This window comes from Drosophila subpulchrella, chromosome 3L (genome assembly GCF_014743375.2).
Source record: "Drosophila subpulchrella strain 33 F10 #4 breed RU33 chromosome 3L, RU_Dsub_v1.1 Primary Assembly, whole genome shotgun sequence".
NCBI lineage: Eukaryota > Metazoa > Arthropoda > Insecta > Diptera > Drosophilidae > Drosophila > Drosophila subpulchrella.
In genome coordinates, this window is record NC_050612.1 from 8,345,789 (window position 1) to 8,373,082 (window position 27,294).

Consider the following 27,294-nt stretch of genomic DNA (forward strand, 5'->3'; position numbering starts at 1 on the left):
GTATTTTTGTATGGTTTTTTCTTAGAGATTTTGATAGACGTAACGGCTTTGCATGGGCGCAATCCAACAAAATGTCAAGGGGAGGTGAATTTTGTTTTTATTTTACAAAACAAAATTGATTTTTGATAGCATTTTTGCTATTTTATTTATAATCCCCCTTCGCTACGCCCCTGCTGTAACACAGCTGATTGTCAAAAACCAGGGCTGCAGGCTCAAAACAGCAGTTGCTGATTCGATAGGACCGAAAATGTAATTATCTGCCAACAGCTGGCAACTGCGAATCAAAAGGTGAACCAAAACAGGTAATTCCGGAATTTCAAACACTTCCAAAACCCTCCCCACAAAATCCTGCGCAGCTGCTATCGACGGAGTGCGCAGACGTTGCCTATCGATTGCTATCGCTTCGCATCGATAACGGGACTCAACAAAGTGCACAAACAAGCAAAGAAGAAGCAGGAAAATTTGATGTGCAAAGTTTCAAAACCAAATCACCCAATTATTGATTGACGAAAGTAAAAGTGTCGAATTGGTGATCTCCACATCCTGGTGGCGTGGTGGTGTGCGTGCCGTGTCCGTGAGCGTACCGCTTACCGTGAGCGTGTGTGTGTGTGTCGGTCGGTCGGTCGTTCGGTGAGAGTGTGTGCGTAAGCTCCTCAGCTGGGGAAAAACTTTTGGAAAATTAGGAGGCAGCAGGAAAAACAGCCGTCAAACTGGAGCGAATTCCGGAATATCTACGCGACACGGTCGATTGGCTGATGGGGTGAGTTCAGTAATGCCACCATATAATAGATCCCATTCCCGATCCCCCATTGTTATACCCCAAAAAGGTAGTTTCGCCCAGAAAAGCAGAAAAAAACCATACATAGGGTATATCTTGGCCACTTGGTGGGTCTCTTGCGTCGCTTTGTCTTCGGTGTCCTCTGCTTTTTTCGTCTGCTGCTCTTTTTCGTCGCCATTTGGCCTCTTGCCAATTGGCCTCGTTTCGCATTTTCGCCGACAGAAATTTCTTTTTTCGTCGCACTTCCCACAGGAGTAGACCCCCAAATACCCTGCAAAAGAGCCCTTTACCGAGGTACCATGTAAACTTGATAATCACTGCAAAGATGGGCTAAAGAAAACATTATCGTAGAATATTATAATAAAATAGCCTTAATAATTGGAAACCCAAAGGTAACCCTTACATAAAACCCTACTTTAGGCAACCCACTCACTCCATGGCTGAGTTACGTATCAGACATTTCTTTGTTGTGATTGCGGCCTATGAAAATCAATGGGAATTTTTATCGATTTCTCAAATGTGGTTACCAAGTCGCAAGTGTTTTGATTTACTTGCCCACCGACTTCATAAGTAATCCAAAGTGCGAATGTGTGAGTGTGCGGTTTTTGTTTGTGTGCGTGATCGTCCTCTCCCTCTCCTTCTCCTTCTACTTCTTCTTCTTCTTCTTCCCACGAATCGGAGTCGCAAGGCCATCGCTGCACTTTGATTGCATTGCACTGCGTTTATTTTCGTTGTCGTCTTCGCCTCCTCTTCTCCCCTTCTTCTACCCTTCTTCCTCCTCCTCCTCCTCTTCCTCTTCCTCTTTTGTTTATGCCTCCAAGCAGGGTCGGAATTCTGGAGATAAGAGCAGGTTTAACGAACTTGCCAATTTCATTACCACAATGGACTCGATTTAGTTCTAGAATATAAAAAATACAACTTGGCTGTTCGGACTTTAAAAAGAACCTGAAGAAAGCTTAAATAGGTGTCGGTAATATCGAACCATTGAACGTACTGTTCATTCACGGTTCCAGTTCTTAATTGGTGCTCGAATATTTAAGGGTTAATATACACTTGTAGCGCGATTTCTGGAATTTTTTTTCATATGAATCGTCATTCTAAATAAGTTTGCAACTATTTAAGGGGTTTTATACACTGGTACTATTTTATACATGAAAGAAAAGTTTTATTCAAACTCGTTTTTTAGAGTCTTAAGGTACCTTAATTAAAAAAATGTAAAAATCTTTCGATTTTAAGAGCCTAGCTGAAATGAAACTGAAATTGAAAATGAAAAACATTAAGTTAGTTTAATCATTTATATTGTCGAACAATGCCATTAATGGATCAATATTATTTAACCAAAAAAATAGTTATAACAGCACCTTCAAAACAATGTCGTGTTTTCGACTTCTAAAAAGAACCACCAATCTTTTTGTATACATCCAAAATCAGTAAACTACCACTTCAAGACATTCATCCACTATTTACGATTTCATTTTAAAGCTAGATCTTTATAAAATCCAAAGGACAATGAATGAAATCCCTTAAGATACACCAATGCAGAAAAAGGGTTGTGAAGAGAGTGGAATGATTTAGCCTACCTGTGAAGATGGTGGATGAAAATTTCCAAATTTTGTTTTTTTGGGGTTTTCGCGAACTTCACCCTTAGCTTTGTTATTTAATTGAAAAAGTTTTAGGTAAGTCTTATGTGAATGAATGTGCCCAAAATTTAAATTGACATCGAAGCTAACACATTAATAGAGAAAGGTTATAAATCTTATTTATCTCTTTCCAAAACGCAATATATTTTAGATCAAGGATGTTTTTAATGCTAATTCTAATGATTAAGGTCATTGTATATGACAAAATTACATTTTTTTAGCTTCTTAAGTTCAATCCTTACTTAATTACATTCTGGGTTGGACAGTTAAGAATACATCTGTTTTTGCTTTTCTACCCTTAATATGGATTGGTACCATCTTAAGTGTTGTAATACCTTGACTTATTCAAGTTATCTCTTTCAAAACTACACCAATTATAGGGATAAAGTTCGGAAAGAAACCCAATTAGGCACAATTTAGCGATTAGACAGGAAAATCGAGCGGTGGCAAATTGCGGAAATCGAGTTGATTAGAAACAGACATAGAGACTGGAGGGTGAAATGAAAGCTTCTGGTCGACTGGACAAATTAAGTCTGCACGTCCCACTGACAATTTGATGCTTACGTGTGTCGTTCTTTTTTGCCTGCAAAGCCAGATGCTAAAGTCGTTAGTAAGAGCTATATACCAGGGTACAGTATACCATATATGTACGATTGTACACATGTGCACACACAGGGGCCAATCTTTTGTGGACTGTCGCAGCATCCAAATAGGCAAAGGAACACAAAAAACATACGATGTGAGAGCAACAAAGAACAAACAAATTGTGTCACATGTCACACCCCATACACCAAAAAAGGGGAAAAGTACACATGAGTTGATGGCTCTGCCAGCGGAGGACAACATCATACGAGTGCGGAGATATCTGGGGAAGGGTTCCCCCGTTTTTGGGTGGACTGGGCTGGACGTCATCGCCCTCCAATGGAGCGGGCTTTCATTAGAGCAGGCAAAACAATTAAAAATGTGGCAAGAGAAAAGCAATCGATTTTCTCCCAGCGAGTAGGGCTTTTACTTCCACTGGGAGAAATATATCTTAGAGGTAAATTTAGCACTATTTGAATTATTTAAATTGCTTATTTGTGTTCCTAACCTAAAATTTAGTGATACCAACCCATTTTAAATTGAAATTTCTTAAGAATATTGGTTCTTAATGTTAAGTTTTAATATTTAAATCCATTTAAATCTTTGCAATCAAATTTATTTTCTCAAATAAACATCGGTTGAGGCATATAATAATGACGCATATGAATATTTAATATGATATGAATTCTGTTTTACAGTTTTGTAATATCTCCATAGGCTAATAAGATTTTCTAGCCCATTTGGGTTTCGAAATAAGGCGATTCTTTCAGTTAATTAAAGTTTTTTTTTCAGAAAAATGACTTTTGCACAGGTGAAAATATGTTGTGTTCATAGGGGAATTCTGCGCAGGTACTAGCACATTCTTTAAGTAGTATACCTCATTAGCAACCCTCGCTGTTCCGTCGACGGCGTGTGCATTCCGACAGCCTTGAAGCGCACTTAGTACAACTCTAATTGAATTAGCCGGCAACGGGTGCAAGTGCAGGAAAAAGGAAAATTACATATAAACTGCAACAAAAATGTGTGAAACAAATGCACTGGGGAAAGGCATAAATAGCGAGAGAGAAAAGCGACACTTGGCCGTCTTTTCCGTTTTTTTTGCAGCCTTAGAAGGGGAATTCATTGATTGACAGACGGCAGGGCCTAGTCCAAGTTGCGGGGCGTGGCTGAAATCACTAGACAAAATCAATTTTTTGCAGCCCAAGATTGTGTATATTTAGTATGTGCAAAGAAGGTTGCATCGACCATCCTACTTTTGCCTTTTGGCCCGGCCAACAGTTCAGTTGCCGTCGAGCGTCGGAAGCGGTTAGTTGCCCAGTTCATCTAGCAATCTCCGTGGGCCATGAACTGGGCCATCTCGAACCTGACGGGCGGCAATCGCGTCAGCCGGGCGATCCTTGTCCGGTACTCCTCGGTTCCCCTGGCCGATGCCACCGATGGATCCTCGACGGCCCCCCAAACGCCCACCGCCTCCGCGCCACGCCCCTCGGCGTCGCACTCCTCGCTGTCGTCGACCTTCGCCGCCACCTTCCTCCACGCCTCCTCGCGGCACATTCCCGGACGGGCGGTGCCGCGCCAGAATGCCAATGGCCAGAGCGGCGGCAAGGGGAATTCCTCGGGAGCAGGTGGTTCCTCTGGGGCAGGAGGTGGCGGAGGAGGAGGTGCTGCAGGTGGTGCAGCAGGTGGCTCAGGTGCCCAAGCGACGGCCCCACTGTCACTACCCTTGGACGTCGAGGAGACCGTCACATGCTTCTGTCGGTAAGGAGTGGGAAACTGTGGAATTCTATATTATATAGACCGTGCTGCGATTTACTTAAATCTTCGGAAAATCGTTCACACGTTAAAGTAAAAGTAGGTTTGAAACTCTGAATTTCCATAACTTTTCTAGGCATAAATCCTACTTTTAGTGCTGCACAACTTAGTCTATACATTTTCTTAAAAAAAAAAGTTAAGAAGATTAAGGAGATTTTGTTTTAAGGTATTAAATTACCTCAAATGCTAAATAAACAGGAAATTCAGTAGATATTTTTGTTTTTAATATAGACAATTTTTTATGACAAAGGCACTCGAAAGTAGGTAGGTAGGTAGGTTTTAAGCTCTGAATTTACACAAGTATTCTAGGTTTAGAACTTACTCTTAGTGCTACACTTAAGTTACATAAACTATAAACTTTTCTTTAAAAAAAAGATATCTTCTTATGAAGTTGAGGGAGATTTTTATTTAAGAGATTCAATAGAGGTATTGCCAAATAAACAGAAAATTCAGAACAAATTTTGGATTTGAAATTAGACAGTTTTTGAAAGTCTGAGGCACCAGTTTTCTCATCCGCATGATAAAGTAAAAGTAACTTCAGTAACTTTAACTATACTCTTTTACCAACAAAATATATTCTAGTGATAAAGATGACGGAGATTTTGATTTAAGGGTTACAGTAAATATTTATAATTTTTAACAGCCAAACTAGAAAATTGTGAGTCAGTCAACCATTAAGAGTCTGTGACACTTACGTTTTAAATTGTAAAACAATAAGCCAACTCATACAGTTATGTACATTTTATATAGTATTTTCAAAACAAACAACGACTGGGATTTTGTCCATTTTATCAGAAATATAAAGTTTAATGAACTCATTGTTTGATAAACAAAATAACTATGACGGAGACATCTCCAAGTGCATAATCTATATTTACCAGCTTCCTTAGTTTGTCCTCTAAACTTTGATATTATTCATTATTCAAATAAAAAACTGCAGGTTGCTTGTAAAAATAAGTCAAATAAAAATGTCGGCGTATCAACTCGGATGGTGATTCTTACTGAATGAGAGTTTCCTACGAAAACTCACAGTATTAAATATTCCATTATGAGTCGGACCCTTTCTGCTCTCAATTATCGTAAAAGGGAAACTGTAACCATAAATTATTTAAAGGATATCCTGCTGGGCGTTTGTTAATATTCAATGCAAAGCGGATTTTTCCTCACACTATTTATTGACTTATGTATTTCGGAAAATTTTCCCGATGAAAGGCAAATTTCTTTAGACAGATATAAGTAAATTTAACGGTTGAAAAATATTTACAGCATGAGTTTGCGAGAACGGAAAATCCCTTTATTGCAATCTTATTTAAGCCATATTCAAAGATTTGCGAAATGTTTATTTCGGTTAATGGGTTGATGGAAACAGCCAAAATGTTTGCTGAGCTTTATAGTTTTTCTTTCATGTTGGACTCCCACTAATTGCCTTGGAAAAATCGCGAAAACTGCGTCGTTTCTTTTTTGCCTTCGTTTAGGGACAAGGCAATTTCCCAAGGCAATGGATGTGTGTGTGTGTTTGTGTGAGTTTGATGATTATTGCACTTTCACCCTCTCTCTTTTTGGTGGCGGCTCTCTGCCACTTGAATTTCTCTCATTTTCCCTTATTTTCACTAGCCATATCACATGTGCTCGCAGCGGGCAAAGTTCGCCAAACAGCTGATTTCTGCGTCTGCCTATCAGTGTTTTCGTTTTTCCTTTTCCTCGTTTTGTTATTGGATTTCCCGAGCCGACTTCACCCCTCCTTCTTGTAAATTATTAAATTTGCGGCGCAGTTTTCCTTGGTCTGCTTTGGGGTTTTATAGGGTTTCCATGTTGCAGAGAAACCCCTGCGATGTTCAGGGGCGGGGAGACCGAGGGGTTCCCTGGTCGCTGGTCCCTGGTGATTCACACCTCCAGACGAGTGCTGCATATACATTACTTCAGCGTTTTGGCATTAACCTCCCCCCACCCACGCCAAAAGCGATAAACACACGCCCCCTTTCGTTTAACGGCGACACATAAATCTCACAGCGCCAAGTCCGAGACGCATATTAAAATCACAGTTGGGGTCACAAGCTTAGATCATCGATCGATTCAGGGGAAAGAGGAAAGTGAGAAGTAGTATTACTATAATCTGGTACTTTTCCTTAGAACAACTATTCAAAGTAACTAAAAATATGGCTAAATTCAACGTATTTTACAAAGATAATAATTTAAGAAATAATGTATATGTAGAAAACTATATATAAATGGTAAAATTATATATAAAATAAAAAAAAACCTATATAAAAATGATATATAAAAAGATTTTTTAACAGAACTCTATTTTCTTATAAATACCTCTGTAACTAGCATGAAAAAATGTTTATATAAACTACAATTTACTTTGTTTTTATAAGCCTAATTTTCTTTACTACGCACTAAAAAACAATTAGGTCTAATTGACCATTATATTAGTTAAATGGTCCCATCCCATCGAAGTGTCAATTTGACCAACAAAATAGTTACTATCACAAAAACAAAATACTCTAAACATACCATTTTATGGTACTTTTACTATTAAATAGTAACCAAGGCAACAATAAAATACTTAACTTTTTATAATACCTGCTAACCTTTTTTGTCAGTTATATAGCTAAACGTATTGGTAAATTTTATTGATTACTTTTTTTGTTTTTAATATACAATTTTTTTCCTTCAATTTCAAGCGTTAAATCGCCGATGCATACTTTTTTTGAACACACATTTTATAGTTTTTCAAATAAAGTTTAACAATTGAGCTTTATAGCTACAAATTTAACTACCGTTGTATGTTTATGCGTATGTGTCTGCATTTATGAGGCGCTCATTTAAATTCATTGTTTTGCCATTTTTTGTGGATGTTTTTTCTGCGCATTTCCTAATTTGATGGCAACCTCTGACGTCATTGGCATTGCGCATGACCCGCAGAGGCAGCACCAGCAACAACAACAACGTGAACAGCAAAAACAGCGGCACAGTAACTACAGTCAGTAACGCTGGCAACAACATCTTGATACGCTTTGTTGTTCCGTCTTATTTATGTGGTGGCGTGACCGACTAAACGGAACTCCCGCCCACCGCCCCACCACCCAAAAGGCCCCTCTTTGGACCCCCTCCCTGGAAACGTAGCCCCAAGCAAAACTAGAAACGTATATGCGAGCAATAACAACAACAGCATCTCGGGCACGGCGGCAATAAAAACAAATCACACTAAACAGAGTACACAGAAAGAAATTCAATGATAGCAATATCAAAAGTCAATAATTGTAAATAAAACATATATATATTATTATTATTATATATATTATATATTTCATAAAAAAAGCAAATATTAGAATCGTTGGAATGGAAATAGTTTCTTATTTTAAAATACTCTTCTCTTGGATTACAAAAAACATTTCCTAAATAATATCCCGTATAAGAAATAATATTAATAAACAATACCCAGATATTCTAAGGCATCAAACTGCTATGGATTTGTTTAAATTATTTCTAGTAAATTAAATTTATAAATAATATTTAAAATATGAACCTAAAGTTACAGTCTTTGCTAAAATTATAAAAATTTTAACAATAGGAACATTTTCCTTTTTTTTCTGTGTAGGCAGTCTGAGAGTAATATGAACAATTTTATTTTCTTTGCATACTTATGCACTTGGGTTGTTTGTTTGTTATTTTTCTCGGGCACCAGGAAACAATCTCCTTAACTCTTTCACTTTGCAATTAAGTATGGAAGTTGGAGGTGGAGGAACAACAAGCAATCATAAATCAAATATTATGATTGATAAACAGCAACAAGCTTTCGTGTTTGTTAGTACGATATTTATATGGAAAAATGTACCTATAAAAAAGTGACTTAATTTCTTTTACTATTAGTAAATGATTTGAAGATAAAACTTAGCAATATATTCCAAATTTTTGATCATTGCCCAAGGTACTGATTAGCATGGTAATGATAAAAGCATGTAGAATTACAATAAACACCCGAAAGTTTTCACCATTATTATCTTGTCACTTCAGAAAATATGGAAATAAGCAGAATGAAATTAAGTATTTGCAAATAAATGTTAATAAAAATAAGATAAATAGCAAAAGGTTTAAATATAAGAAGCATTTAATTTTAAATTTTGTTGTAAATTATATTAATATAAATAATATACATTGCACTTACAATGGGTTCCTTGTACTATGCCCTAATTCGTTATATCGCTAAGTTAACATTAAATTATCATCTTAAAGTGTAAATATAAATACAATTTTTGTTTTTACAAGGGAACATGTACCGCATGTTCATTGTCCAATGTACCTAGTATAAACAAGAAAAGTTTACCCATAGAGTATGTGAACTTTTGTGCCGCATTGTTTGAACTTTTATAAGCCATTGGAGCCACTCTTTATGGCTGTCATATTTATGGGGCCCATTTGGTTGACTTGCCCTCCTTTTTATTGGGAGCAAAAGGATAACTAAAGGTTGGTTTATAAATCATGAACTCGAAAATATAGTAACTGAAGTTATTATGTAAGTCGAGAATGATTTAAGGAAGAATGTGATATTTACTTCTAAAACTATGGTACCAAATATAACAATATGAGAATTGTTTAAGGAAGAAAATGATATTTACAATTCTGGTTCCAAACATACCCCTGTGGTTTTGAATAACTCGGCTTATAAAGCCTTCAAAAGTCCTATAAATAAGTGTATTTTATTGTCATGACCCATGGTGGTCTCTGAAACGACTGTTTACCTTTTTTAAAGGGAAATACGTATTTCCCTGGCCTCTTGCCGCAATATCTATAATCCGCAGATCGCGATCGTGTGCCGTTTTTGCTGTCCGACTGCAACATTCGCTGCAATAAGTAATGGGCACAAAGCAATTCGAGTGATGGCAAATGGCAGCAGTTGAACCGCTAGAAAGCAGCCGAGCGTTGCAGTTGCAATTGCAGCCCGCTTGGAGGAAGCGAGAAAGGAGATTTAGGGAGAGAGAGAGAGATAGCCACATAGGGTACAGATCAGATGTTCCATTAGGCGCTCGGTGTGTGTGCATTATATTGTGGATGAAATTTTGATGTGGTGCAAATGAACTTGCCGCCGTTTAGGTTGCATTGCGGGCGGTCACAGGTGCTCGTTCACCACTGCCAAGATTCCCTTTTCCCTCTATCCGCTTCTCACCTTTTCTCCCCAGCTATTCCTCAGTGTTTTCCCTCAGTTCTTCAATCGACAGCTGTTTCATACTACACTTAAAGCACCAGAAATACCCTTTAGATTTTATAATAATGAAAAATGGCATAGATAAATATTTCGAAAAGTTGGCAACCATTCTGAAAATGTAAAATTATTATTAAAACCATTTTTTAAAAAGTCGAAAACTAATTCTTTTGTCAGATCTGAAGGTACTTAATTTTTCTTATTCTTATTATTATTTTTTCCAGTGTATTGCCCTGTTCCTGCTTCGATTTTATTTACCGTGAATGACGATGCGTTTATATAGTGTTTTCTTATTCGGGTCTAGATTCTGTGTAACTCAGGCACCAAATGCAGTTCCTGTGTTCTTCGTTTTCCTCTACCGCTCTATTCTATTTGATTTCTGATTTTATTCCTTCCTTACCAAATAAAAAGAGCGTGATAATTACACCCCGGGGAGGGTTGAAGGTCCAAAGGGGGCTCAATAATGCGGGCTTGGGGTCACTTCATTGATAAAAACTAGCTGGCGGTCTTACCTTTAAGGATAACAAATTGGAGTGTCTTTCTAATCAATTATTTCTTTCTCTTTCAGGTGAGTAACATATCAAACTATGTTTTTGTGAGTTGATCTTTGGTGGAGCTTGACTAAATACCAGGTAATCTGTTTAAATCAATTTGAGCATAGCCAACAAACAAAAAAACAATTACTTAAACTGGTTTTCAACGCTGTTTTATGTTCCGTACTTAAATAATAATGCAATGTAATACATTTAACTGATTCTAATCAACCCTATTACTCTTATTTTTGAAAGTAATTTGTTTAGAGTCAGAAAAATAGTTTATAAACTTCACGAAACTAAATTGGAAAAGGTATAAAACAGAACATATTTATGGGTCTTATAATAATTTTTTAATACAAATAATCCTACTGACTCTTAGCATTTAAAATCTCTAAAAATTTGCCAAATTCCGAAAAAGTACTATTTTGTTTGCCTGAACTGTCGAAAAAGTAGTAGATTCTACTGCTATTCTCTTTCGCCGACCAGGTGGCAACGCTGCGGGCGTCAGCTGCTGAGCATCAACACATGAGCGCCCAGCTGATGCGAGAGATAGAGAGAGCGCAGAGGAGAGAGCCTTAGAGCCAAAGCAGTCAAACAAGTGGTCGAAAACCGTACAAATGTGCGTGTCTCGCTTGAGTGGCGCATTTGTATGCAAAACACGTATGGGAGGTGCTCTCTCCGTCCCTCGCTCTCCCTCTCTCTTCCTCTGGCTCTCGAGCGCAGAGAGCAAATGTTGCTGGTGTGCGAGACGGCAGCAACATCAGCAACAGCAACAACACAGCAGCAACAGCAACCACTTCATCTTTACTGTGTGCTCTGCTTTCGTTGCCAGTTTTTTGGTTTTTGTTTCGTTTTGTATTCTGCCTTTCTGCTTTTTTCTCTCCTTATTTGCGCGAGTGTTGATGTTGCTGCTGTTGTTCGTGTTGCTGCTGGTGTTGCTGTTGCTGCGGTGTATGTGTTGCTGTTGCCAGCCGAACGAGCAGCAGTCAGTCAAAGACGGACGGCTCGGCTCAGTGTAGAAATTTCCTTTGGCCCGCTTGGTCGCTCGAGCGGTCGCAGGTCGTCGATGGTTGGACTGATTGTTGTTGTCGCCGCGTCATTATTTGACATTGTTATTCGAGGCGCCGCCGTCGGTAGCAACCTCACATCGCATCGCGTCGCAGTTAAAAGCAGCAGCAGCAACATTTGCAACATCGCTTGCCCCGTGAAATGCTATGCTAGATTGTGAAATTAAATTGAATACAAATCAAAACTGAGTTCCCTAAAGGGGCACAAATGTAAGCAGCAAAGGAGTCTTTCCCCTGAAAAAAAAGGAAAAAAGAAAAGAAAAAGAAGTGCCTCTCCATCTGTGTGTGTGTGTGCTAGTGTTTTCCCGTGCTGGTGTGAAACTGTGTCATTCACTGCGAAAAACTGCATTCAAGTTTTTCCTCAGAGCCGCGATTGCTGGCGTGTTATTGTTGCTGTTGCATTTAGCTGCCACGGTTTGTTGCTTCACTGATTACGCGCAATGCAGCAGCAGCAACAGCAGCAGAAGCAACAACAGCAACTGCAGAGGAGCAATAGCAGCTGAGAGTTCAGTTGCGAAACCGGCGAAGCGCGACTGTTGCCAATGCAACGCTTAGAATTGGCACACCAGCAGCAGCAACAACAACTGCAGCTACAACAGCAATAGCAGCAGCAGCAGCAACAACAACGGTACATTGTACCACACACTCGCAATGTTGCTGGTGTGCCAGCACTCCACCACTGCATTTTCCTCCTCTGCCATATTGTTTTAACCACTTCCTTTGCCGCAGCGGCAGGAACTTCCTTCCTCACGGGCTTCCTGTCTGTCTGTCTCTCGGTCCCTCTGTCCGCCCGACTAACCCTCCCTTTTCGCCGCCCCCTCACCCTTAACGCATTGTCAGGTGTTTTTGCTACCACACTGAAAAAAAATGTTGAACACATTTTAAGAAAACTACATAAGTTGGGTAGGACTTTCCTAAGCAAGCTCATAGCAATCCTAGATAATTTTGGTTAAACATCGTTTAACCGAAGCCTTTATTTCAAAGCTTAAAAAGGTTTTTTATTGTTAAAATAGAACATATAGAATAGAACATATATAAAAGTAACTAATTTCATTTCTATGTAAGATCTTAGATCCAAGATATTAATATCATGAAGATCTTATATAAATTCTTCAAACAATTTGATGTTCTGAACGATCCCTTTCCCTTAAAGGTTCCAAAAATTTTTTATTCCAAAAATGGACCTCAAATTTGTTATTTATTAGAAATCGTATTGGTTCCAATAAGTGGAAGATATATCGTAACCCCATTAGTCTTTTCATAGATTTTTCTAAAGTTGGTAATAATACGAAATTTAAAAGAAAATGTTTCGCATTAATAAAAACTTTTTTTTAAAGTTTCAACTTGTTTCCATTATACCAAAATCAATGTTAAATGAAATTTAAGAATGAGAGATCTTGGTAATCTTAAATGATCTTTTTTTTTCTGTGCACATCCTGGTTGAGTTGTTTTTATTTTTTGTCAACCCCGTTGACGCCTACGTGTTCAATATGCAGAAAAAACAACAGTACGAGTGGCTCAACCAGCAGCTTGTTATTTCTCACACCTGCCGGTGAACCCCCTTTCACAGCCCCCCGCAAACCCTTTGGCCCTCAAATGCGCTAGGCCATTTATCGATTTTTTAGGTCATGCTAAAAATTGCAAAACCAACTGGAATTAGTTGCGGATTCCCATAGTTGAATTCCCTTGGACTTTTGTGGAGGACAGGGAAATAAAATTGATCCAAGCTTTAGTCGTGCGATGTTATCTAAGAGATGTAAAGGCTGCCCAATTGGTTTTCGGTAGAGGCTTATGAAATTAGGGATGTAATTGATATTGCTTGTATCTTCCAATGCAATTCGATGTAGTGTAAAAAATATCTAGTTCCTATGTACTATTTGCTATTGGGCTTTTCCCCTTGATGAGATACTTTTCTCACGGTATTCCCCATCGAGCAATTCCAGTGAAAATATATTGTAGTATTTCAGTAGTCGTACTTAATCGGCTTCATGCATATGCATTCGGTTCAGCTGTGTTTCATTTCATTTCCAACGAGAGCTAGAGCTGTGGCCCAATCGATCGTTTAACCCATATGGCAAGGATAGTCACAGTTATAAACGCTGTCGGATAAATCTCTGGTAACTGGGTTAGTTAGCGACCCGAAAACGAAAACCTCTCCGCCTTTCCAGTGAACCGTTATGCCATATACGCTGCATGCTGCCTGCCTGCCGGGCAGCTTCCAAACCAAACCAACAGAATAACCAGCTCTCCGATATGGCTATGGAGTTATAGAGGTATACAGGCTATGGAGGTGGGGGCTTGGGGCTGGAGGTACACCTATCTATGTATATCATGTCATCCATTGCATGTGCATCGCACGTCACCGTACCGCCGCAGCTTCTATCTCTCTTCCATATCTGTCTGCGTCTTCCAGTTTGTGGAACTCGTTTTTATTTCTTTTGATACCAATAATTCTACGGCTTTTCTACCGAGAGCGGGGTTTGAGGTGTACTTTATGACTTGCCAGTTTTCGGTTTCGGTTTCTATTTTTTTTTTTTTTGCTCTCAGTTGAGAGTCAAACTGCTCGTTTGACCTTTAACGGGGGTACACAGCATACACTGAAATCGGCAACAATTAAGCTCATTCAAAACGCGAGCAATGGCTATCGAAAACACTCGGCGTCGCGTTGCTAGAATCACATCATAAATTTTGATTTGATGGCGCCAGTGGGCGGGGCGGTGGGTGGTCGGGGGTTGGAGGTGTGAAAACGAAACTAGAAGGGGTAAAAACGGCAACGAAGACATCAGTCAGCAAATTGGCTTCAATGCGAGTTGAAGGTTAAGTGCGACAGCGACGCGGAAATCGAGCGTTTGGATATTGAAAACGTTGCTTAAGAATTAACCCCTTTTCTGTCATCGTGCTTTTTTAGCACGCAGTTGAGACCACTGGAATGGCTTCCTAGCTCGGTCTTATAACACTTAAAGCTTCCTGAAGTTGGGTAAACATTTAGCTGTTTCCTGAGAAAAGCAAATTAAGTCTGAACAGAACCACATAATCCTTTTAAAGTATTTTCAATTGAGTTGTATATTCAGTTTTATTAAGTTTTCATTAAATTTAGAAAATACATTATCGCGTTTACTTAACAATCGTTTTTTTTATGCGTCTTAGTTTTAGAGTATTTTCTTTAAGTAAATACATATCTACTTCTTAATTCCATATAAGTAATAAAATAGGAAGTACATAGTATAGCTATAAAAATAATGAGTATAATGTATAAAATGTAATACAATCTTAATCAAAGTATATAAAAACACTTAACGAAGGGTAGTATTCTAATAGGTAGACATCGGATTATACTAAATGCAAAATCATAAATACAGATTCCAAGATAACTTTGATTTAAAATAAATGATTGTCTTAAATTCAGTATTGGATAATGTTGATTAAAAAAATAATTAAAATTTAGACAAAAGTAGCTTACACTCGAATATTAAGAATACTGTATACTTAAAGATAAAACAAAATTCTAGGGCTAGTAAAAAAAGTCAAATTTCTTTTTAAAGTGTTTTAAAAACCAAAAATCTTTTGAAGTGCATTGCCAAATTCGATTTGAGCGGAAATTTAACTCTGACAGGGCAATTTTTGCCTGCTCGGATATTTCTTTGTGCGTTTTTCTTTGCATATCTCTGCTCAACGATGTTTTTTTTTTGCGTGGGGACGGGGACGGGTCTGACTGTTCGATATTTTTGCTTTATAAATAACCTTAAACGATTTTCTGCGCCGCCAGGCCACACGAAAAGTGTCAATGTCAGCTGTTGTTGTGTTAGCCACGAAAACCAAACCGAACCGAGCCAAATCGAAAGCGAGGCGATGTGAAATCGGAAAAATCGAAGAGCCCGTGCTAAATTTATTATTCAGCTGTCGGCATTGCCATCATAGGCTTTTTCCCAGCTCATTTTTTTTGCTTTACCCCGCTTTTCTAGTCCTTTTTCTTTCTTTTATTTTCTTTTTTGCTGGCTGCCACTAAAAGCTTCCTAAAATAAAACGCGAATACTTGTATGTTATGTAGATGTATTCATATTTTATAAGTGAAATGCAGTGCAGCGGCCAGTGAAAATTCGCAAATGTTTCCGTCACAGAGAGCACTTCATGCCCCCTTCACCATTCACCTTTCCCAGTGAAAACACGCGCCGCTAATTGCACGCGTGTGCAACCATTTCTGCGCGATTTCAGATATGTATAATAATACACTTGCTACCAGGCCTCACAAAAAATTGCTAGCCGTCACTTTTTGGTATGGCTAAAAGTGTGGGGGGAAAAAAGACAAAACAAAAAAAATAAATAAATCTATCGAGACAAAACAAAATAAAACTCGGGGGCTAAATCGCCACGAAGCAGATGAAATATCGGTGTTGCAATCGTGTGTTTTTCCATGCGCCCCCGCCTCGTTTCTTGAGGATTTGTTTCAGCGCCACTCGAGATGATGTTGTATGGGGCAGACTGTGCTCCCACAACATTGTCAAAAAACCCCCCCCCATCGCACATCACCCATCAACCCATCCCCACTGACCAAACGAAGACATTCGTCCCAGGCACTGTGGTTTTCGTAGTGATAAAAACTTATGAAAAATGAATATGTTTATTGTTCGACTTGACTTATTGCCCACCCCGTCGCTGTTCGTGTATCTTGTTAACACGGTTGACTACAACTTCTGCATTTTGAGCAGAGGTAATCAAATGTTTTATGGAGGAAGCTACCGATGCATTTTCATAGCCAAGCTGATCAGCAAAATTATGGGGTTTTTATATAGACGTAGGCTTAGGTAAATCAAGTTGTTATTGCTTTAGGGAAATATTTGAGTACATATCATTATGTGTTTAAAATATTTCGTATTCCATACACCTTCTTCTAACAAAAATTACTTGAGGTAATGGTTAAGAAGTTAATTCTCTTAGCTGCTTATACTGAATAAAAGAATTATTACTGCATATTTGAGTGGGTGTTTTATTAGATTTATAATATTCTTTCTTTCAAATCTGAAAAATGTTTTTGTTGATATGTATTTTAATTATTGTGGTTTTAAAGGATAAAAAGTTATTGTTTCTTAGAGGTATAAAAATACTTTCCGAGGTCAGTGAGCAGATTTTTTTTACAAAAAGTTTATACATATGTACTACCCACATAGGTAGTGGTTTCTTAGATTCATAATATTCTGTGTATAACTCAGACCTCAGATTTTATGGCATTCATTTAAAAAATATTGGTTTTAAAGAAATAGTTCAGTGCGATTCAAGTTTAAACTTATTATTTTTTCGAATAAGTGATTTCTTAAGTTCATAATATTCTACCTATCAGAACAGCGAACTTTTTTATGGCATTCATTTTAATTATTTCGGTATTAAAGCATTAGTTAAGATTAATTTAAATTCAAACTATTGGTTCCTCGAGGTATGGAAGCACTTTGCGAGGTCAGTTAAGGGCTATTAGTTAATCCTACCCGCTGATTCAAAAGCCCGAGAGTTCCCAGCGAGATCCACTGTGCTCTGCCTTATAAAGAGGCTCGGGTTGCGATGCAGGCCCCTTTCTTCTGTCGTCCAATTGCCGCCCACCGCCCGCAATGATGGCCGCTGAGATCGGCGGCCTATAATTATGCGGTTGGGCCCCTTTGATCAAGCCCCCACCATTTCCCATCTTCAACCGGAGTGGGTAAGAAAAAGAAGAAGTTCGGTAACTGGATAGTGGTGAAAATTGCGCTGGTTTCCCCCCTGTTTTCCCTGATTTTCCCTGCCGGCAAACAATTTTCGGCTAGTTTTGCAATAGACTCCCACAGCCGGCCGCATCCCGCATTTCCCTAACGGCCGTCGGCTGGATTTTCCTATAATTTTATCTCCCTGTTTTTGTGTTTTTCGTTCATCAAATTGAGTTAGCGAAATTACTATAATTTTGTGGGAAATTTTATGGGTCAAATTTCAGCTGTGTTGACAATGCACCGTCGTCTAAAACAAAAAACCAAAAAAAAAATACATATAAAAAAGTGGGTAAAGCAGACGCGCCGCTGACCGCAGCACAATTTTTCTCATATTTTCGTTTTGTTTTTTACTAATTTGCTTAATTAGCGCGACTTACACACATATATATGTACGGGGCTTTATTTTTTACACGATTTAATTGGGTCTACGTATTTATTTTTATTGTTTTTCTCTTCGGTAATTTCGGTGGGCCTTTCGGCCTGGCTTTTATTTTGTTTTATTTGGCTGTGGCCTTTCTTATTTCTCTCACGTTTTGGGCTCCGTACAAGTTTATGGCGCAGCCTGAGAGCGCCGTCGTGAATGGATTGGATTGGGGTTTTCGGTTTGGGCTGGGAGTACAGTGAAGCGAGGTACAGTGGAGCAACAGCAAGAGCCATAGCGATCCGGATCGGGGGGCCCCATTAAAGCTGGAAACGTGATGTGCGGCTTTTTGTGTAACTCGCCGTGAGAACATCGCAACTCCGCAATCGCTCGGGTTTCGCTTCGTTTTAGATGACAGCCGCGAATTGAAACGTTCAATCGGAGAGATCCAGCAATTGCTGCACGTAGGTAGATCATCGATCCACGGATCGGTTTTCCGTTTTTCCTTTTGTCTTTCCACTGCAATCGCAGACCCATTTGCATATACTCATATATGTACTGACTTTAGATCGTATCGGCGTTAATCAGTCAATTGTGTGTGGCCTTCGGAGTGTGAAAATTGCTGCAATCGCTGAACGCACAGCTGCAATCGATGCAAGTACCCATGATCCACATGGTTGCATTCGGATCTATCATCTGGGGGCCGAGCCCTTGAAACGGGGGCTTGGCCAATAGCCCCATGCGATAGGGTCAATCGGGGTACTCTAAAACCATGTCCATCAAAATTAAAACAAACTAAATTCCATTATCTATATAGAGAATGTAGTATAATCTACTATAACCCACTGCCCTCTATCAAATCACAATTCAATTAACTTAAAATGTGTGTTGAAGTTTCAGATCAGTTTCAGTTTTAGTTTTATAAATTATCATCTTCAGTTTTTAACTAGTCCCAGCTTTTAGAATACCTAACGATCCACATCAAATTCGATTATTTCCAACCCTATTGATGATATGCCACAATTCAATTGAAGCGAATCTATAATACCAGATTGTGAGTAGAAATTTCGGATTCGTTTCAACCAAACTGATAGAAAGAAGTATCAAAAGTGATCTATTTTAGTATGTGTTTCTCATTTCCAATGTTTTAAAAAGAAACCATTTCAAATGGATTTGTCTTTTAATCACTTTAGTGTATGTAGAAATCCTAAAAATATGAAATGTGTTTGTATACTTAAATGTTATTCAAAAACAAAATGCTAATGCATATTTAGCAACATTTTATTACTGCAGCATTTATATGGAGGAAGCTAAATGCGGACTTTACAAGCGATTGTGAAATGTGGCAGAGAATGTAGTGCGCAATGCTGTGCCCATTTCAAGCGATTCCCCTGCGAACGGACTTCTGTTCCAGTAATGATCGAAGTGGTAGCGCCAAATCAATTTCCATTTCTACTTAATGTGTGCAGCCGCGATGTGTGTGACCCCAAAGCTGGTTAGCTGGCTCTCTAGATAGATAGATAGATATATCATCCAACCGAGAGTGGAAACCGCAAGGCTAATTGCTTATGCACAGCGCATAACCTTGCCACTCCATGACACTTCTTGCTTCGTCGAGTACGGAGTACTGAGTACTGAACATCGAGTTCCGAGTACCGGGTCTTGAAACCCCAGTGGAAACCCTTCCAAGCGTCCCAAAACCGAAGAATCGGCGAGGGGCATAGAGTGGAGAAAGCTTTCATCATCATCATTGCAGCCACATTGAAAAGGAATGGCGGAGAATGGAATGGTTTGCAGTGGCTGTTTGGAGGCAGCTTGGCCGGGCTTAATTGAAAATTCACAGTAATGCCAGCTAGAAAACGACAGCTGCTGCGGATAAACAAGAGGAAAACCAGGCAGAGCAGAGAAAACACATTAAAATAATATAATTATATTTTTTTTCCTTCTTGCCCAGACTTTTATACCGTCTTATATCTTCGCCTCTGCGCTTCACACTTTTATTTTGCTCTTAAGCGATTTATTTCTTGAGCTGCTTGAGCTGGGCTTTGAGATTTCCGCATGCTTTGTCAACCGTGAACGGGCACGAACTTTCATTTTAAAATTCTCGAAGCGTGTTGCGCACACTCAACTGAACTACCCGCCCCATTTTCCACCATACACTATATAGAGTCAATTGCCGAATAGGAGAACCTACCGAAAAATCCCAAGTGTCATCATCAACTCCAGCCCGCGAAGCCAGATCTTTCTGGCTCTTGCACTCGGCTTTCTTTGGAAACTTTCATGGCTGCCAGCTTGGCTTAATTCTAGCAATTTATATGGCCAACAACGTGCCTTGCAAATGGAACTACAAACGTAAATCCACAAAGAGCATCATGACGAGGCCGAAAGATTCAGAATTGCATGCATGTAATTCGCTAATTAAGAGTCATAGAAAGTTTCCCCTTTCCATTGTCGCTTTGGTGTGCTGTTAAGAAGTGTTTTACAGTCGCCAACCCGTAAGACATACTTTCGATTTTTCAACCAGGTGGTGCCTGTAACCACCCATCATCATCATCCATCCGTTTGAGCCAATTCAATCTCGGGTACGCGCCAGTTGTGAAAGTTCCCAAGGCCCGAGGAGGTGTCAAAACCGAGGCCATTCTATTTTTCACACCTTTTTCTCTTACTTTTCCGTAAGCCATGGTCCAAAAAAAACACCAGAAGGTGCAGATAATTTTCTGAATAATACCTTTGCTGCCCGTCTTGGTCGACATCTCGCTTGTCTCGTGCCACTGAATCACTGAATTCGCTCATCGGGCACGTTGTACATGCCAGATAAGCTCTTTCTGGTTTGTCATGTGCCGGGAAATTGTGTGGCATATTCATAAAGCTGAAATCCATGTGTCATATGTGCTGCGATACAGTAATCACCAGCTCGCCAGCTTGAGAAGGGCTTACTGCGCTTAGCTGACGTACAACAGGGCTTTATCTCGGACTCGCTTCGGGAATAATGGGGAAAAAAGTTTTGTTTTTTATACAAAATATAAATATTGTATACCACAAATCACAAAAGATGATGGTCCTTGACGTAAGCATGAATCAGCACTGATAACTTTTATTAGTAATTGAAATCTGTTAAGCCGAAACGGGAACTATTTCTATTTAAATCTTTATTCTTTGAATATTATGTTTCTTTATGCTTATCAAAGAACACTAAAATAGAAATTTGCAAAATAAAAAAATGTGGGCCTGAATCACCACTCTTAACCTCAATGTTATCAAAAACTGGAAATACTTAAGACGTAACGGGAATTATTATTTATTATTTAAAAATAACACACGGAATTTAAATATTATATATGCCAATGGAAACAACAACTCAAAATCAATTTATATTTAAAAATTTAAAGAAAAGAACGTACAAAAGATTTTTTTTTATATTTATATCATATTAGAAGTCATTTTGTACTAATCCATCAAGCTGAAAACGTATTTGCACCCTTTTATGTTGATTTTCTGTCACTACCATTATATCGATTTGCATTTACCAAATAGTTTCAAATGTCCCCCATCGGTTCAATCAGCTCCCCATCTATTTCGCTTGACTGGGTGCCCTTCTCTTTTGAACAAGGCTGGGGTGGACCTTATCCATTATATGTGGGTATTTGGGTGAAGGTTGTCGGGTGTCGGACTCCTTTTTTTTATTGACACACTGCAGTCTTCAGTCATTTTTGGTCTGTGTTTTTCTCCTTTTTTCCGTCATCATCTTTGGGGCTCCAGGTTTTCCAGTTTCTTAAGGGCCCATCCCATTTCTCGGACGAGCTTCTTTAATGATGTGTTTTAATTTTGCGTCGTCGTTTCGCTCTTTTTGTTTTTTTTTGCCTGCGATTGCGTAATCAGCGGATGACGCCGCCGACTCTTACTTTCTTTTTCTTTTGGCCTGTGCCGATGTTAAAGTCTTAAGATATGACTTAAAAAACGGCATAAGTAACAGACAATTTGAATCGAATGTGAAAAGGAACTCAGAAATTGATTGTTTTTGTTTTGTTTTCCATTTATTTGTACAATTAAATCTTTAGACTTGCGTTTCCCTCGAGTGTTTGCATTAATTAACTGCAGTGGAGAAAAGGCCAAACAAATAAGCTGCAAAGTTCATGAAAAAACAAACAAAACCCAAGGAAGAAACTTATAATTTATTTCTTTAGTAAATCTAATTAACATATAAGCGGATTTGAGCTTAGCAACTCACACCAGCACACCTACTCAAATCACTCAGCATTGCGAATTTGTTATTGTTTTTTTGTGTGAACTACGCAACGAGTCGAAAAACTCACGCGATCGTATTTTCTAACGACATATATAAATATACATATATACACTGATAAAAAACTTAGTTAATCAAGGAGTTCATATTCAATTTAAATATTTTTGTTAAGTTTATCATCCATTGCAGCTCTTGTTTCCTTAAAATATGACGATGTTTAATTTAACAATTATAGTTATTTAATTGAATTTAGTATGATATGACTCATATAATAAAATCACATAACGTATTATGTTCTGTATTGAAAATTATGTTTTTCTTTTTAGTTCAAATATTAATACGAAATTTTAAATGCAATATGAAGAAATTTTTTGCTATGCCATTTTTATCAGTGTATATAAGTATATATTGAGAATACTTTTGCCCAGAAAGCGCGCACATTTATATATATTATAACTAAATAATAAATACAAAAGCTTAAAGCACATGGTATGGAATGGCATTGCCATCATCGCACTGTGGGAGATTACCAAATACCCAATGAGAATCTATTACAAAATTGGTTCAGCGTAGTGGAATCCAGTGGGATTATGTGGATTAGGGCTTTCGTCAAATAGATGTTGTTTGTATATTTAGAATATATTCTTGAGGGGTTATTTATGTGCAGCACATATTTTTGGCCCACAAATCTTGACATTTTACTGTAGAGGATTAAACCAGGTTTAAGGCAATTCGTTCCACTGTGCAGTTCTTGTGGAAAAGTTTGAAGCTCATGAATGACGCATACTAGCACCCAAAGCACGAGAAGTTTTCAGTGCCTTCTTTTTTCTTTCTTTTTGCAAAAGCAACGCAAAAGGGAATGGGCATAAAAAAGTTGAAAGTTCGCTTTGAAACTTAATGCCATGTTTGTTTTATTATCGTTTAGAAGAAAGTTTGCCTCAAACAAGAGTGAAAGATGGAAAAAAACGAACTGAATAAAATTAAAATGTGTGCAAAATCAGTTAGCAGCGATATAAGCATCAGCAACAACAAATGAGTGAATTATAGTGACAAATTCAAAAAGCCAAAAGTGACAGTGAATAATGTTGAGAGCGCCCACACAGCACATCGTGCAACTCGGCTTCGGAACGAAGACAGCAGCAACAGCAACATCGACAGCGGCAGCAGCAACACCCAGCGGCAAGCAGCAACATCAGCGCAAGACGCTGTTGCAACGCTTCCGGCAGCAGCAACACAAGCTGCCCAAAGTCACGGCAGAGGAGCCGCAAGATACAGAATACTATTTCAAGCAGCAGAAGCAATCTGCTTCCTATCAGCAAGGTGACAATTGTTTGCTATTTCTGACGGCCACAAACCCCGAGCAATTGCCGAAGAAACCGAAGAAAAAGAAGGAGCCGAGCAGCTACAACTTTGCGGCGGCTCTCAGGCGCAACAAGAAGCCAAAGCCAGCGGCAACATCCACGGACGACGACGACAGTTGTCGCAGCATCAACAGCAACAGCAGCAACAGCGGCAGCAGCAACAGTTTGTCTAATAGTTGCATTAACAATCATAACAACAACAGCGGCACTCATTATAGAAACAGTAAAAACACCAGACACACCAGTAGTGGCAACAACAACGACTACATCGGTAATTACAATTGCAAAACAAGTGAACAACAAGCGTGGAAAGCAGCAACACAGCAGCAACAGCAGCAGCAGCATCAACTGCTCATTAGCAGGCCAAGCGATCGGAATTATCCCAGCAGCAACATCAGCAGCAGCAGCAGCAACAACCACAGTGGTGGCCATATCATCATGTCACCCACTTCGCAGGCGCCCACCCGAACATCCCTCTTCGATTCCTGTCATCGAAAGATCCGCCTGATCGGCGGCGGTCCCGTCGCCTTCTTGGGCGGATTGGTTGCGTAAGTTCCCCACTGACATTTAAACTGAATTCATAATATTCCCAGTGAACAATAGATAGAACTGTATGATTTGTGTTTCGGGTGGGATTATCGGGCTGAGGATAGAGAGGGGATCCCCCCGAACCGGTCTCTTAGCAACCTATGCCAATCTCTCGTTTCTAGTTATAACACGCCAGTTGTGTCAATCATATTGTTCACCAAGTTATTAATTGCCCAATTTGAGATCACTTCTTATAGCACTTACCCATCCCCTGGCATAAATTAGCATATCTTAAAAACCTGAAAGACAGCTATTTTTAACCAGCTGAGAGTTTCTAATTTGGGTTCTATTTGAACTTACATTTTAGTTAATTAGGATACTTATATAGGATAGAAAAGATTGAGAGTTACATTTGCGACAAGATAGTCTAAATTAAATTCTATTTAATAATTACAATTGTATTGAAAAAACGCCTAAATATGTAGGATAAGACAGATTGAGAGTTATTTTAACCCACTAAAGAGTTTCTAAATTGGGTTCCATTTAAACTAGGATAGTTCTTTATGAATTCCTTTTTCTCAATATATATTTCAATTCCAATATGATTTATGGTCTGCTTTGTTTCTAATAATGATTATTAATGTCTTACCATCAGCATTACGCTCGTTAGCATTCACTCCATTGCGATCAACTTTCTAAGGTCAAGTCATAGAGAATTGCACAAAGTTATAATTTGCTCGCATTAGGGAAATACTTAAGATACCCGTGTCAGAGGTCGAACAAAGGAAGCCGAAAAAAATGAACAATAAAGAACGCAGAAAACAGAGCACAGCTCGAGATAAATGCGGTATTTACTCATTTTTATGGCTTTAATTACGAGCATTTCTCAAGCGGCTTTTGTAGAGTTTTATTTTTTATTTTTTTGTGTTTTGTGTTTGGTGACCACCAAAAGCACTCTGTGGTGTGTGCAAATTCAAGGTTCAAACGGCAATTAAAACCTCACAAGAGTGGAAGCAGCCAAGAAACCAACAGAAATAGAAACAAATAACAGAAACAAAGGCGGCCAACTAAATTTATGCATGTGCTGGGCCTAAAGGTATCAAAAATGCGCCTCGAAGGTCACCAGAATTAGGTGGTGACCCAAACCGGAGTTCTGCAAAAGGAAACTGTAGCTTAGCCGGCTGTTGGGAAAACAGCTGATGCTGCTTCCTTATTTACCGTGTCCAAATTTGACCGAACTTTATCTGCTTTGTGATCTGGCTTTATTTTAAAAGCAAAGTTAAACGAACTCTCAAATTACCGAGGTGAGACAACCGCAAAGCGTTGACACTCTGCCACCGAGCTCACAGAGTGCGCTGAACTGATAATTAGTTAGGAAACCAAATATTGACACACATGAGCATGCATAAATACTATACGAATAGGAATAGGTATAGGAATACTATATTAAACGACGCAAAAGGCGGGGGTGCAGTAAGGTTCTGAGTAACAACTTATTCACTTGTTTGGGGGTCGTCTTTGTGCATGCAACTCACATATCACTCCTCCCCCTCGAAAACAATGACTAACCGTATGGACATACAAACCGAGTGAGAGGAGGCAGCAGAACCTCATAACAACAGTCATTTGTTAAGTAACTTGGTGGAGGCAAGACGCAGGTGGATTAGGAGGGCGCATTATGAAAATGATAATGATAAACCTGTCAGGCCAACAGACCCACAGAGAGTGTCAATGGCACACTAAGCTACCAGGCCCCAAAACAACCCCATCCCCAAGCCCAAAATTTACATAATAATGCCCAAAATATTTGATTGTCTCATTCGCTTTGGTTTTCTTAAAGAAGAAGTCCCAATATTTAAATAAAAACCTACCTATGTAAACAAATTAACGAAAATAAAGCTGACAAAAGCTCAAGTCTTCATAAATGAGTAATATTGTTTTCGGTCGGATGAAGACCTCTTTGTGGCGAACTGTACTTTGGAGGTAATTGAACACAGAGAAATATCGCAGCCACTTTAAAAACTTCCTATTCGGCAACAATATGCTAATTATTTTAGCTTTTATTAAAAAAGAAAGTATGTTGGTTGTATATCTTTTAAATCTACAGCTCTAAGAATTAGAATTGCTCTTATAAGAATGAGATCAGTCAGTATGACTCACAAAAGAGCTTTAAATATTTAAAATGTTAACGCAAGAATCGAGACAAACTGTTTGGAATCTTAACTAAAACTGGTCACACCAACGGAAACTTTTCTTCTTACTTAATTACTTGGTCACACTCAAATAAGAGTAATTTGACATGTCATTCCCAAAGTTTTCTCGAAAGCTAAATAGTAGTTTGCTTTCTTGTAAGAGTTCAACCATCAACTAAGGAAGCGGACACCGCCTCCAACTAAGTCTTTTTTTTTCTCTCCTCAGTTACAATGGGTCCACTCCGGTCCAGTAAAGTACATACAGCCCAAACACACATGTTACTTGCACTTTTTTCTCATTTTCCTACTCCATGTCTGGGCATTATTAATCTTGGTGGCTACAACTTTTCCCCTGCCCTTTTGCCAGCTGCTCAACTTTGGCTCGTTGGGTTTTTCGCTCCACATGTTTTACTCCGACTTGGGGGCTTTATCATCTGGCCAGAGAGCTCCGTTGCTTATACCGTTTCTGCTCCAGCTGGTCGCTAACGTTTTAATTTCCTGTCCCAATTTAATATATTTTGTATGCCAGACTTTTATAGCATGCCCATTTAGCTTTTGCTGATTTGCGATTTACGAGCAATCAATTTTGGCCAAGTGAGAAGGAGAGAGGGGCGAGAAAGATTTTCAGATCCATTTCTAGATGGAGCATTGGAGTAGACCTTTCCATTCCCATCCATTAGTTCCGACTGCTAATCATCTGGGCCTTAACCTGCCGCCTCGCAGCTGTCACAGCACCTTGGGCATTGGTATTCAAACGAGAACAGGTGCTCCGGCGATCCCGAGCTTCTGTCGCCGCCGTTCATTGACACTCCACGCACTGGACCACTTAATGACTGACTAACTGACTGACTGACTGACGAACTGACTAAGGGAGCTGAACAGCTGGCGAGGAGACAAAGACAAAGCGCCTCCGGATCAAGCTCGAATTAGTGCAGCCAGCAGGCGTATCAAGGTACTCAGCTCAACTCAACTCGACTCGAGTTCATTACGATTGTCTGGAGGCCAGCAAGTCAGCGATGGAGAACGAGCAATTAGCTCTCAGGGATCCCAAGAATTAGAACTGCCAAAGGTCTTGGTATTTGCTATAACAATGGCTACAGAAACCTTTAAAGACCCAATGATATATAAACAGAAATTCCGATTAGGAAGGCATTTATGGTTCGTTTTAAAAGAAAGAAACGCTTTCTTTAAAAAATATTATTTCAACATAAAATTATAAAAGTAATGAAATAAAATCCATATGAATAAAAAGGAAACAT

The 27,294-nt window shown here is 38.9% G+C and overlaps 1 protein-coding gene across 3 annotated transcripts in view; it reads left to right on the top strand.

Moving 5' to 3' along the window:
• The first annotated feature begins 433 nt into the window (after positions 1-433).
• The window catches only part of LOC119555338 (MOB kinase activator-like 2), a 46,188-nt gene continuing 19,327 nt past the window's right edge, over positions 434-27,294 (top strand). The window contains exons 1-2 of one of the 3 annotated variants that reach the window (XM_037866673.1): positions 11,588-11,831; positions 22,880-23,863. In XM_037866673.1, coding sequence (XP_037722601.1) covers positions 23,037-23,863 — 827 coding nt within the window. In that variant the 5' untranslated portion in view covers positions 11,588-11,831; positions 22,880-23,036. Of the gene's footprint in view, positions 761-4,269; positions 4,759-11,587; positions 11,832-22,879; positions 23,864-27,294 lie in introns of those variants that run through there. The other 2 variants (XM_037866676.1, XM_037866674.1) reach the window with 2 other exon arrangements.